The 14084-nt window shown below is 53.7% G+C and overlaps 1 protein-coding gene across 1 annotated transcript in view; it reads right to left on the bottom strand.

Annotated features, from left to right (window-relative positions):
- WNT5B (Wnt family member 5B) overlaps nt 1-9009 on the bottom strand; it is a 123494-nt gene extending 114485 nt beyond the window's left edge. Inside the window, exon 1 of the mRNA XM_034935148.3 lies at nt 8885-9009. Coding sequence (XP_034791039.1) covers nt 8885-8890 — 6 coding nt within the window. The 5' untranslated portion in view covers nt 8891-9009. The remainder of the gene's footprint in view (nt 1-8884) is intronic.
- Between the last annotated feature and the right edge of the window lie 5075 nt (nt 9010-14084).

Here is a 14084-nt window from a genome sequence, read left to right as displayed (position 1 = left end):
AAACCTCTTCTGCTACAGGACACCTCGTTCAACTTGAGGACCTGTTTAATCAGCAGGGTGGCCGTTCATGGGTGAAGAGGGTAGCAGCATGGTCCACCTGGGAGCAGCGGGGGAGATGGCCTTGTGAGGGTGGGCCCAGGGACAAACAGCTAGTGAGAAAGCTGCTGCCATAATTCACATCAGCTCCCCAACGGCCTGCCCTCGGCAGTAGCATGGAAATAGGATGTAAAACGGATAATAAATCCACAGGATTTAGGAGAAACAAAAACAAGGGAAGACTGTCAGGAAAAAACCAGAGGCATTTTGGAACAGCGGTCGTCTCCCAGGGTGACTCTGCTCCCTCCCGCTCTCCCCACGGGACATTTGGCAATGTCCAGAGACATTTTTGCTTGTCATCCTTCGGAGTGGGGTGCTACTGGCATCGTGTGGGTAGGGGCCAGGTGTGTTCTCAGACATCCTACAATACACGGAGCAGCCCTCTTCAACAAAGAATTATTGGGTCCAAAATATCCATGGTGTCGGGGCTGAGAAACATGACTCTTGAACAACCTTAAGGAAACAAAAGTGGTGAAGACATTGCCCTTACCCAGCAGCTCATGAACCAAAAAGGCAAAGAAATCACAGGGACTGGCTCTGCATGGACTCCAGGTGCTCACCAGGAAACAGATCACGCACTTGTCCAGCCATCCCTGTGATCTACCACTGTGTGCACCCGATCCACGCCAGGCTCAAGAGAGGAGCTGGAGAGGAGGAGAACAGGCACGGTGCTGGCCCTCAAGGTGTCACCACCTGTCCGGAGGAGACGCGCATGTGTGGAAACACACACCTGAGCCTGTAAATACATGTGTGCTTGTACACACAGGCAGAAAAAACCGAAAAGGAATGCACCAAAATCCTACCAATGATAACTCAAAATCATTATTTTCTTCATATTTTCAATGAAAATATGAATGAATTAAAAAATGAAAAAAAGTCAATGTTTTTCAGTGAACATGTTATACTTTCATCAGTTCTGATAAAACAGGCATATCCCAGGGCCACATGTTCTCGCCAGCTGCCCCACCTCTGTGGTATGGCAAAGGAGGCCAAGATGGGGAGGGAGCAACGGAGCAGAGGAAGAACCTACGATTTTGTTTGCTTGTTTTCAGACAAGGTCTCCCTCTGTCACCCAGGCTGGAGTGCAGCAGCACAGTCATAGCTCACTGCAGCCTCAACCTCCCAGGGTCAAGTGATGCTCCCACCTCAGCCTCCCAAGTAGCTGGGACTACAGGTGTGCACCACCACACCCAGATACTTTTTAAAATTTTTTGTAGAGATGGGTGTCTTGTTATGTTGCTTAGGCTGGCCTCGAACTCCTGGCCTCAAGCCATCCCTCCCAAAGCACTGAGATTACAGGAATGAGCCACCATGCTCAGCCTGTTCCCACTGTTAACACTCTTCCCTGCCAACAGGTGAAACCGCTGTCTTTCATCCACTTAAGTCCTTCAGCAAATGTTCACTGAACACCCACTGCGTGTCAGGCACTGTCCCATGTACTCTTTAAGATACAACAGTGGACAAAACAGACAACAACCCCTGCCCTTGTGGTGTTTCTGTTTTAGCAAGGGGAAGCAGACAGAGGACCAATAAGGGAAATATAAAATACCTGTATGTTCCATGGGTATAACAGAGAGAAATAAAGCAGAGAAGAGGGCTAGAGAATGGTGAAAGGGTTATGATCTATATAGGAAAGTCACAGAAGTCCTCGCTAGGGTGAGGTCGCAGAGGTAAGGGGGGCTGCCCACCAAGGGCTTGCAAGCCAGTGTGAGAACTTGGCTTTCTCCTGCATGAGATGGAAGGCCACTGGAAGGTTTTGAAGAGAAAAGTGACAAGATCTGACATATCACACAGGATTGCTGCCCTACCTAACTCAGAAAGACCAATTAGGAGGTGCCTCCTAATGAGCCAGGATGAGAAGGGTAGAGGAGGTGAGAAGTCACCAGGGTGCTGAGAATGTTCTGAATTTGGATTTGGCAAGAATCACTGATGGATTCGATGTCAGAAGGGAGAGAAGGGAAAAGTCAAGACTGACTCCAGGGTTTACAGCATGAGCAACAACGAGGATGAGATGGAGAGGGCTGTGGGAAGGCAGGGACGAGCTCAGAGGCATGTAATTCTGTAGAGGAGGTGCTGCTTCAGCAACACCGGTCTGGAGTTCAAGAGAGAGGAGCAGGCAAGACACAAAAACATGAGGTTCCTAAGGGTAGAGACAGTACTTACAACCATCAGAGTGTATAGTACAGTCACACGTCGCCTAACAACAGGGATACATCCTGAGAAACATGTCATTAGGCAATCTCATTACTGTGTGAATGTCACAGAGTGAACTTACACAAACCTAGATGGTAGAGCCTACTATACACCCAAGTGAGATGCTCTAGCTGATTGCTCCTGGGCTGCAAACCTGCACAGCATGTGACTCTACTGAATACTCTAGGCAGCTGGAACACACTGGTAAGTATTTGTGTATCTAAACAAATCTAAACATAGAAAAGGCACAGTGAAATATCTTATGCAACCACTGTGGTCTATGCAGTCCATCATTAACCAAAACATCTTTATGCAGCGTGTAACTGTACATAGAGAAGACAAGAGGTCCAAAGAGATAATCAGGTGAGCTGCTGCCGATGAGCAAGAAGGGAAACTGGAAGAGTGAGATGCTCTGGAAGCCAAGGGAAGGTCGTACAGCAAAGGGGAGGCAATGGGCCAGGAGTGGTGGCTCACACCTGCAATCCCAGAGCTTTGAGAGGCCAAGATGGGAGGATCACTTGAAGTGGAGTTCAAGACCAGCCTGGACAACATAATGAGACCCTATCTCTACAAAAAATTTAAAAATTAGTCAGACACGGTCGTGCGTGCCTGTAGTCTCAGCTACTCACGAGGCTGAAGCAGGAGGATCACCCGAGCTTAGGATGAGCTTTGGTCAGACTGGTCTCGAACTCCTGACCTCAAATGATCCTCGGCCTCCCAAAGTGCTGGGATTACAGGCGTGAGCCACCTTGCCCAGCCTAAAGCTGATTTTAGATATGACTTCACAGAGGTTACCTTTTTAAGAATAACAAAATGCAACAAGTTAAGATTTTGGGTGACTTCCAAATCCAGGGAACATATCAGCATTTGCTTAGTTAAAACGACGGATGCCTCTGAGATGGGGTCAGCAGGACCCCCTCCTTTTCAGCCAGGGACTCGCCAGATTCTCAACTGCGCAGGACCACATCAGCTTTGAGCTCTCCTCTCCCATCGACCTGCCTCCCTCTTCCTTCCCTTTCATGGCAGCCCACCCTGAGCATCTGTGCTCTCCCAGTCCTTCCACAAACCTCTCTTCCTGTCACGTAATGATCAAAATGACTCTTATGCCTGATGGGACACAGTCAGTGTCCGTGAGATGCATTTCCCTGGGGAAGGGCAAGGCATGCTGACACAAGCAGTCAGTGGTGCTAGTGTCCCACATAAAGCCGCCTCCATCTTTCAAGGCAGAGCAAGTCCAGGGCAGGTGCCAAGGGGTTCTAGCGGCCCTGCCAGCCAGCCCGCATCAATATCACCACAAAAGCTGTCGCGTCTAGAGCCCCACAAGGCTCCAGGCATGGTCCAGATGCTTTATGTACACTAGTCCTAACCACCACATACCACATAGAGATAGGTATAAAGTTACGGTTTCCAGTACACAAGTAAGAAAACAGAGACACAGAGAAGTCAGGTAACCTGCCCTACCTCAGGTGACGCAGCTGTGCTGGGGTTTGCACCCAGAAGTCTGCCTCAAAAGCCCTCCTCGTCCCAGCATATACCCTGTCACTGCAACTGAAAATGCCCCCTCTTCCCTCACTCACCAGCCCCCGCTCCCAAGGGTGATATTCTAGTTCTCAATTTATATACACAATCTCTTTAAAAGTTTAATTGCTTTGATTGCAGGTCTCATACCCCCAAACAAGATTTCTAAGAAAATTCAGTAATTCTTTACTCAAAATTTCTCAGGAGAAACTTCTCAACAAATACAGGTGAAATCTATAACCTTAGGGAGGAGTCTATGACAGGCACTCAACTTTGCCCCAACCTCCCAGAGCAAGACAAGCCTCCTGTCATCTGGGGGATATTCACCGGTAAGAAAAATGGGTGCGGGGCCACTGGCCTCTTGCCCATGTCCATCCACTGGTTAAGTTCAGGAAGTGTCACCAGTGCAGGCACGACACCAGCAAGAGCCCAGGAGCTCAGGGCTGCTCTGCGGCTGCGCAGCTTCGGTTCTGGGCTCGGCCTCTCTAAGAGGAGCCAGCCTGAGAGCAGCAAACAGGACGGCCACGAGCTGGCCTCAGAAAAGCTTTGTTACTTTAGATTTTTCATAACATTATATTTTTATGTTATAGTTTTTGCTTCCCCAACAGGACTCAGAGCAAATCCAACAATTAATCATTTGCAGATAACTCTAAAGTGACTTTTGGGGGCTAAAGTGTGTAAACCAAGAACTTTTGAGTTCACTGCCTTTTCTAAGCCAAGGCCAGCTATCGTTTCCCAGGCCTCAGTAAATCCACTGTATAAATTAGACAGGAGTAACCTTTTAGGAGTTAGCATTTCTGGGGCTCTAGGAGGCTACAGAGGAGACTGTATACCCCTTTAAGAAAGGTTGGGGTGCCTCCCCCTAGAACCCAGGCACCAGCCCCAAAGTCACCCAAAGCTGGAGACAGAGGCTTGTCATAATCTCCCAGATGCCAGCGAACCACAGAGGCCCCTGGCAGGCCCAAGCCCAAAGCCAGGAGCACAACCTGAGCCTCCAGCTTGACCACAAACCCTGCCTCTGAGACCACGGCTGGTGAAACAGTAACTCTGTGAAAGCAGCAGGCCCAGAGCACCCCCCACCCCTCTGGTAGGGACACCCCAGGCCTGTCCACAGCAGAGGGATTCCCAAACCTGAAAGAGCTCGAGCTGTTCAGAGTGACAGGATGTTAGAGCTGGAAGGGGTCCCTGGGACCAACTAACCCATTGCTCTCACTTTATAGAAAAGACAAGCAAGGCTGGGCAAGGTGGCTCATGTCTATAATCCCAGCACTTTGGGAGGCTGAGGCAGGAGAATCACTTAAGCCCAGGAATTCAAGACCAGCCTGGGCAACATAGTGAAACCCAATTTATACAAAAAATTAAAAAAAAAAATTAGCCAGGCATGGTGGTGCATGGCTCCTACAGTCCCAGCCACTGGGGAGACTGAGGTGAGAGGATCACTTGAGCCCAGGAGGTCGAGGCTGCAGTGAGCCATTATCATACCACTGCACTCTAGCCTGAGCAGCAGAGAAAGACCCTGTTAAAAAAAAAGAAAGAAAGAAAAGAAAATATTACTGAGACCCAGAGAGAAGCTACCGTGTGCACCCCAACCCACTCAAACACCCTCCCCAGCAAAACCTCAAGAAAAGACAGTGATGCAAAGAACAGGACATCCAGGTGGGTTGGCTTCTTAGGGGAGTTGGAGGTTTGGGGTGCCAAAGACCTTAGAGAATGTCCCTGTCCCTTTAAGGGCTGCACTGCTGCCAGCACCCTACGTGCTTACTCAAAGGGGATCCGAGAGCCTGGCAGCCAGGCTGGGTAATGATGACAGTCAGCACAGCCCCCTGAGGACCTTAAGTGACAGCTTGAGTCTAGGCTTCCTGTGATCTCCGTGCACAGTATCTGGAAGGGTTAGGGGAGAGCATCTTCCCCCAGTACCGAACCAGGTTCCAACTCACCCAGGAGGAAAGAGACGGGAAGAAAGCCACATGGGTGGAGAAGCAGCGGGGAGAGAGACCAACTTTAGAAAGTCTAGAAGAGGACTCATGCAGCACAAAGAGACCACACTGCAACCACAGGGGCGAAGAAGTCAGGAAATGCTGCCGCAGCAGCCAGCCCAGTGGCGAGACCGCAAGCCAGTGGGTCAAACTGGGATGGAGGGGGCGGAGGTTTAAATTTAGCCAGGTAAACAGAGCCGGGCCAGGGGTGGAGAGGGCCTGGTAGGGGCTGTGCAGTCACCTGCTCTCCAGAGTTGGGGCATTTCTCGCTGAAGGGAACAGTCCAGAAGTCCAGCCAGAACTGTACCAAACAGCGGATCCGTTTTCAGGGTTCCTCCAGCATGCTGCTTGGGGGAGCACACAGGCTGCGCCCCAGAGATGGACAGAAGGTTAGTTTTACTTTAAAGGGTGGCTCAGATTTAAAATGAGCATGTCTTTTCATCTTGATGGCAATATCGATGCACAATCCCTCTGCTGGATGTTTCTGGACTCGTAGATACGGTGAAGACGCTCAACAGAAACCAGCCAAGGCTGCCCGTAAGTGGAGCTCCCACATGCTCTCATTGCCCAGGGGGCTTTTACATCTACTGCTGTTGTGTGTCTTCAGAGACCTGATGGAGTTACCCAACAACCAGTAACTACCACCACGACCACACACTCTGAGGACTGCATCCAGGACTAGCGCTGGAGCAAAGATGGGCTCTGAAGACCTGGTTAGAAGATTAAGGAGATAGATGGCAGGCGGTTTGAAAAGGAGCCAGAGAGAAAAAGCTCTCGCCGACACGAGAGCTTTTGTGGACTGACTGGTTTCTATTTCAGAGGAGACAAGGACTATCACCACATGTAAAAACTTCCCTCCATGCTAGAGAAGCCAGGCTGCGGCAATCCAGAAACCAGCAGAACCATCCTAGAATTAAAAATTAGAACAGACCAGCCTAGTCCTCTGCCTTTCTTGATCTTGAAGAAGAGCAAACAAAAAATCTTTCAGCTGCCCCTAGAGTCAGAGGGTGAAATACACAAGGGAAGAAGAATTCCAGATTTTTTCTTTTCGCAGCATATGGCTCCCAGCAATTTTGGCAATATCCCTTTAACTTATGCTTTTTGGACAGAAAAAATTTTAGAAAAGGGTAGTTTCAAGTCAATAAGAAACCCCTGGTGATATTACAATCACCAAATGAACTAAAGAGGGGACCGGTTTCAGATACCTTGGAGAAACACACAGACACACACTCTCAATCACCTATTCATATTCAAATACATAAGATATCAGAGCCTGGGAAAGTATGAAATCCATGGGTGGAAAAAGACCAGCCAGCTCCTCCGAGCCTGGCTCCTGCTCCCCTGGCAGGCAGATCCCACAGAGCGTCGCACGCCCTTGGCCTGACTGTCTTTAAGAAGAGAAAGAAAGGGAAGGGGAGATGTCTCTCCTGACTGCCTTTGGGTATTGACCCATCCATTGTCGCTTTAGGTTCCTTTACTCCCTTCACGTCCTGCCCTGTTGTCCGCACCACCTGCATCTGTTAGTAAAAAGCCCTGGTTTTAATTGTGACCCTTCCCTTGGACTGCTGGACTTGTCATCACCATGAAGACGCCAGCTCCATCACTCCTCTCACAAGGGTGCCTAAGAGGTCTCTTTCAGCACTGCCATCCTTCCAAGGAGACACACCTCCTCCTTCTTGCTATTTATAACCACAAATCTTGTGTGTCAAAGCGAGAACAGACACTATTTTGAGATGGAGGAAAACCACCCCTCAGTCTTCCACCTCTAATAGGTCGGTGTGTTTGCCAGGACCTGTGTGTGTGAGCCTAGGCAGGGGTGGGTGTGCAAGCTGCAGGTCTGGCATCCACTCGTCTGTGCCTGAGATGGGGAGTCTTGCCTTTGCGTAAGTGAATTCTGCCGGTTAATCGGATGGCAGGAGAGGCTGGGTGCAGGAAAGGGTCCTTAGGCTTTCTGAGGGCGTGCCCGCTGCTGCCTGGGCTCTCTGTTGCCTTAGGGGCCAGCCACAGGAGGGGGCTCCCTAGGCTTCCCCCCGTGTGCCTGGATGAGTGCTGGTGGCTGGCTAGCAGCTGACCCTGCCCTGCCGAGCCAGGGTTTTCGGCTCCACACTGACGGCATGGGCACAGACGTCCCATCGCAGCTCTGGTGACTGGGCACATTCCGGGGCCCCTGGAGCAGTTTGGGGGGTTGATTCCATGATCCCTAGCTTTTCCCCTCCAGGTACCAGGCTGAACCTCTGCCCAGGGGAGTAGCAACTGGAAGCTGTTGCCAACGTGGCCAGGTGGCAAAAGCAGTGAAGAAGGGCCCGGGTAAAGTGGAGAGGAACACCCGACACACACACCCCTTCAGCTGAGTAACCAACCCAGGGCCGGAGCCACCTCAGTTTCCCTCCCTGTAAAACAGAGCCAGGCAGGCTCCCCGCAAACCGAATTGCCTCTCCCAACGATCTGCAGCAAATATCCGGGGGTTTGGCTCCGACAGGAGCGCGGGCTACACGTCCACCGAGGCTCCAAGAAAGTGAAGGAGGAGGTCACGTCCCGCCTCTCCCACGGCGGGGACGTGGAGCGCTGGAGCAACCGGAGAAACACAAAGCTGAGCGGCGCTCGGGCTCTACCTGCGCGGTCCAGGCAGAAACGCAGGCACCCACCCGCGTCCGGCGGGTAAAGTAACCCAGATGTGGTCCCCGAGCGGGGCTGCTCGATGCCGGCGCAGACCTCGGCGGAGGGTCCAGGCTGGGCCCGACCAAACCCGGGAGAGTGAGCGCGAAGCTCAGAGGCCGCCCCTCCTCGGACAGCCGCGGGCAGTGCCGGGCCCCGCCTGCGCCGCCGACCCCGGAGCCCACCTGCCCGCGCCGAGGGCCCGGCGGTCCCCAGCTTTGTTCGCCGCCCCGGCCCGGGGCGACTCCCTTCCCCCCACCTGACCCCGCCGCCGCCGCCGCCGCCGCGGCCCACCCCGGCCCTCCCCGACCCGACGCCCGCGGCGCGCAGACCCACCCGGCGGAGACCCAGCGCGGCCGCGGGGCCGGGAAGGCGGAGGAGCCGCGCGAGGTTCGGCAGCCGGGGCAGCGGCGGGGCCGTCCCCGGGGGCGAGGGCCGGCGCTTACCTGCATGTCCCGCCGCTTGTCAGGCCCGCGGGCTCCGGGCGCCGCTCGGCCCGGCCCGGCTCTTCCTGCGCCCGGCTGCGCTGGGTCGGTGGGTGAGGCGCGGCCGGCGGGGCCCGGGGCAGACCCTGCCCGCTCCTCTCAGCGCGCGGGCCGCTCGGGCCGCCGCCTCCGACTCTTCATCCGCGGCCGGGGCGCGGGGCTGGCGGCGCGGGCGGGCGTGCTCGGCTCCCGGGGTCCCGCCGAGGCGTCTCGGGCCCCCCAGATGCTGGGGCAGCCTCCGAGGTGTCCACCGGAGCCCGGCCAGGCAGCCCCGGCGCTCGGAGTCTGCGCGCCCTCCTGCCGCCCGGAGGGCTCCCTGCTCCGCGCCGGGGACCCCCGAACTCGGCGGGCGGGGACGGTCGGGGGTGCGGAGCCTGCGGCCGATCCGGAGGGAGGCCCTGGGCCCGAGGCGCGGGCTCGGGAGGCCGCCGTCGGTCTCGCCGGGCTGCGCGCCCTGCTCCGGAGCGCGGGACCCGGGGAAGTTTCGGCCCAAGTTGGCTGCGGGGCGGGTGGCGGCCGCGGCTCGGAGTGCAGGGGCCGGCGCTGGGCGAGTGGATCCCGGGGGCGCCGCCGCCTCCGCCCCGCCTCCCGCGCCTGCTCCCCGCCCCCCAGCAGCCGCGCCGGCCCCGGCTCGCTCCTGCCCACCAGCCGGGCCGCGACACCCTCCCGAGGGCTCCTCCCAGGCGCTGGGACCGTGACCTCCGCACCTGCCTCCCGCCCGGTTCCCTCGGCCCCTAAGCAGAGCGGCCCGGGGGGCCTCGCCGCGGGGGTGCGGACAGGGAGTCTCCGCCGCCCGGCCCCCTTCCCCCGGCCCCGCACGCCTGCTGCCTCCTTCTCCCGGAACTTGACCCGATCCTCCGAAGAAACCGCGGGTCTTACCCCGGCCAGCAGCCCCCTCGGGGCGCCCAAGGAGCCCGTACCCGCGCCCCGCGATCCTGGCACGAGCGCCCACCTCGGCGTCTGCGGGGCCAGAGGCTCTGAGAGGGGAAGAGAGTTATGTCCTCCGCTTTCTTGCTACGCGTCCTCCTTTGAATCCCCCAAAGAAGTAGAGTGACCCGGGAACTACTTTGCCGCTTTGCAAACCTAGGTCATCCCCCTCGCAGGCCTGGGCCCTCCCTACAGAGCCCAGCTCAGAAAGATCCCTGGGTTTGGGAAAAATGAGGCAGAAAGGTTTCAAGGAGCAAATGTGTTCTCTCAATACTTTTGTCATGGATATAGGACTAAATAATTCTCCTGATGTTTTATGGAGAAAATGAGGCACAGAAAAGTCTGACGACCAACCCATAGTCACTGAAGGGGCTAGCTTGAGAAGGTCACTAGAGTCCAGGGCTCGGCCTTGGTTCAGATCCAGGTTTAAATGCTTTTCTGGAAGTCCCATGTCCTTTTGTAGGTAACCTCATAGCACCTCTGGGTGAGCTGCCCAAGAGGGTGTCCAAGGAGGTGAAGTGGGTGAGCTAAGGTCCCAGTGGAGGCAGGAGCTGCTGGTCCCTGCTCCAGACCCAGGTAACAGGGACCAACCGAGAGCAGCCAGCAGGATCCCAGGCCTGCCCTCCAGCCCCTTTGCTTTTACATTCTGAAAAACCCAGTCTCTTCCCTGAGGAAGGTCGCCCTGGTAAAGAAATTGCCTTCGAATGCAGTACAGTGAGGGGAGGGAAAATACAATAGTAATAATCAAAGGCTTTGCCTTTTTAAAATTAGTAACCAAACAAGGTGACAGCCTCCCCCTTTCAGTGGGGGAAGGGGCAGCAGGGAGGGTCAGGGAATGGATGGGACCAGGAACCCACCACACTGGCCAGGCAATAAGGAGCTATTGTCCTCTGGATTTTACAATAGGAGGGTAAGAGCTGTTGTAGCAAATACCCCACTAATTAGAGGGCAAGGCTTCCTTGGAACTGTGCTGGCTTGGGCCGGAGGTGCACCATGACTTTTCTCACCTCAGGTGCACTGTGACTTTTCTCACCTCGGAGTGAATGAATGGGGTTTATGAGACCGGGTCCAGCAACCATAAATGCATGGCCTATAATTGTTGTGGGGAGCCTGCCTGCTGCTGGAGGGAAGCTAGTTCAAGGCTTTATCTTGGGGACAGATGGTATGAGAAGAGTTGGCCTAAAGCAAGCAAAAAAGCTTTGAATCCACTTTGCCAAATTTCAAGCAGGCTCAGTTTCTCTCTTCCTCAGAATAAAACATCAGTTCTAGTGTTAGGGTCTTTTTTTTTTTTTTCTTTTTTTTTCTTTTTTTTTTTTTTGAGACAGAGTTTTGCTCTTGTTGACCAGGCCGGAGTGCGGTGGCACAATCTCGGCTCACTGTAACCTCCTTCTCCCGGGTTCAAGTGATTCTCCTGCCTCAACCTCCCAAGCAGCTGGGATTACAGGTGTGCGCCATCATAGTAGAGATGGGGTTTCACCATGTTGGCCAGGCTGATCTCGAACTCCTGACCTCAAGCGATTCACCTGCCTCGGCCTCCCAAAGTGCTGGGATTACAGGCGTGAGCCACTGTGCCCGGCCATGGAGTTAGGGTCTTCGTGGGAGGTCAAGGGAAAGTCTTGTCCCCCAGACCCTGATTACTCCAGAATGCAACATGGGAGAAACTGAAGATTCGCTTCATTTGTTGAGCCCTAAACACCCAGAGATGAATGAGACCAGTTCCCACCTTCAGGAAGTTTACAGTCTGAAGAATGAGGTGTGGAGAGGCCGACCTCTAATTTGAAGCCTAGAAGAAGCAACAAGGGATGACTTTGCTTGGCCCCGAGCTGACAGTCTAGGATGAGAGCAAGTGACAGACGACAGCAACCCCAGCTGAATGCTCTGTAAGTCCCCTACCCCCACCATCTCTGTCCAAGATGAGTCAAAACTTGTGGCACAGGGAGGGAAGCTGCAGTGCCCGCGGGAAAGGAGCTTGTGGCTGAGTAGCTGGGAAAACGTTTGAATGAGGAGACAGCAGAGACGTGGGCCAGATTCCCCAAGGGAAGTGGTAAGCACCCCATAGCTTGAGTCACTGGACTGCTGGGGCAGCTACCTCCAGCTCTGAAGGCAGGCACTGATGGGAATGCAGACAAATCTCACCCATGTTTTGTCTGTGACTGTTGGGTGGGGTCTCTTGCCTTCTCTGCCAAACAAGGCATATTCCAGTTTGGCATTTGTGATTAAAAAGAAAGGACACAAGAAAGTAAGGAAGGAAATAGAAGAAAAAAGAGAAAAGAAGGAAAAGAAAATATTTGGCCCTATGCAAATGTGTAATGATCACTGCTCTTTTTATTGAGGACACTGCTCCCCGCTCCTGGTCATGCCCTCGCAGGCCCCCATCCACACTCAGAGGTCCCTTCCCAGCCAGAAAGTCTAACGAAAACCCTATCAGAACTAGTCAGAGAGGAGGCTGAGACTCCTGCGTGGCTGGGATCTCAGTGGCTTTCCTGCCAGGTGCATCTAGGGCTGAGTGCTGGTCCTCAGGCATGCTCTTCGGTGGACTGCTCCGTTTCACCACCCCCAGTGCCAGGGGGAGGAGCTTCAGGAACACTGCTGTCCAGCCGCTTCTGGGTGCAGGAGGAAAGTACCCCTGTTGCAGGGCAACCCTCTACTCCATCCCAGTCTGCTTCTCTGGCGCCTTTCAAAGGTATTCTTTAAGATGCATAGAAGGCCAGGCGCGGTGGCTCACGCCTGTAATCCCAGCACTTTGGGAGGCTGAGGTGGGCGGATCACGAGGTCAGGAGATTGAGACCATCCTGGCTAACACGGTGAAACCCCATCTCTACTAAAAAATATAAAAAATTAGCCGGGCGTGGTGGTAGGCACCTGTAGTCCCAGCTACTCGGGAGGCTGAGGCGGGAAAATGGTGTGAACCCGAGAGGCGGAGGTTGCAGTGAGCCGAGATCGGGCCACTGCACTCCAGCCTGGGCGACAGAGCCAGACTCTGTCTCAAAAAAAAAAAAAAAAAAAAAAAAAGGACGCACAGAAAACTTCTTGGGGGAACTGATGAGCCTTCAAAGCCCAGAACAAGAGCGAGAGGCAGAGCTAATAATAACCTTTTATTCCGACAGTTATTTCACAGGCACTTGACTCCACTGCCCGTGGTACTGTGTTGTTCAGTGCTCAGTTTCTGCTCGTTGTCTGGACGTAACATAGAAGTCCCGGTTTTGCTAAGAAAGAGGGCTTTTTAAAAACTGGTAGACTCTGACCCAAATATCCAGACACTATCCATAGGTTACCGCCACAGACTCACAATAGCCAAGACAATTGGGGACAGCTGGATCGGGGGATTTCTAAGTGCTGAAGGCAGCAGGGTTGGTAAGAAGGAAGCTGCTATCTTGAGTTCTAATCTGGCTCTGCAGTGGACCTGTAGAGGAAAAAGTTCATACCAGGATGTCAGCAGCATAAAGGAATTTTTATAAAAGCTGAAGACCGTTCTTAACACCTCACATGTGCATAGAGCTTACCAGTTTATAAACTGCTTTTCTTTTTTTTTTTTTTTTGAGACAGAGTCTTACTCTGTCGCCCAGGCTGGAGTGCAGTGGCATGATCATGGCTCACTGCAGCCTCAACCTCCCATGCTCAAGCAATCCTCCCACCTCAGCCTCCTGAGTAGCTGGGACTACAGGCACACGCCACCATAGCTGGCTAATGTTCATATTTTTTGCAGAGACAGGGTTTTGCCATGTTTCCCAGGCTGGTCTCAAACCCCTGAGCTCAAGCGATTCTCTCACTTCGACCTCCCAAAGTGCTGGGATTACAAGTGTGCACCACTGTGAGTGGCTGATATGGTTTGGCTGTGTCCCAACCAAATTTCGTCTTGAATTCGCACGTGTTGTGGGAGGGACCCGGTGGGAGGTGATTAAATCATGGGGGCAGGTCCTTCCGGTGCTGTTCTCCTGACAGTAAGTCCCATGAGATCTGATGGTTATTATAAGGGGAAGTTTTTCTGCACAAGCTCTCTTTTTGCCTGCTGCCGACCACGAAATATGTGACTTTGCTCCTCTGCGCCTTCTGCCATGACAGTGAGGCCTCCCTAGCCATGTGGAAGCGTCAGTCCAATTAAACCTCTTTCTTTTGTAAATTGCCCAGGCTCAGGTATGTCTTTATCAGCAGTGTGAAAACGGACAAATACAGTGGCCCTCTAGTTTTATCTTAATGAAGATTCATCTGAATGATGACAGCCTTACTCATCTCC

Source organism: Pan paniscus, chromosome 10, assembly GCF_029289425.2.
Source record: "Pan paniscus chromosome 10, NHGRI_mPanPan1-v2.0_pri, whole genome shotgun sequence".
In the NCBI taxonomy this organism is placed as follows: domain Eukaryota; kingdom Metazoa; phylum Chordata; class Mammalia; order Primates; family Hominidae; genus Pan; species Pan paniscus.
The sequence above is the reverse complement of the archived record's forward strand: the minus strand, read 5'-3'. Positions and strand labels throughout refer to the sequence as shown.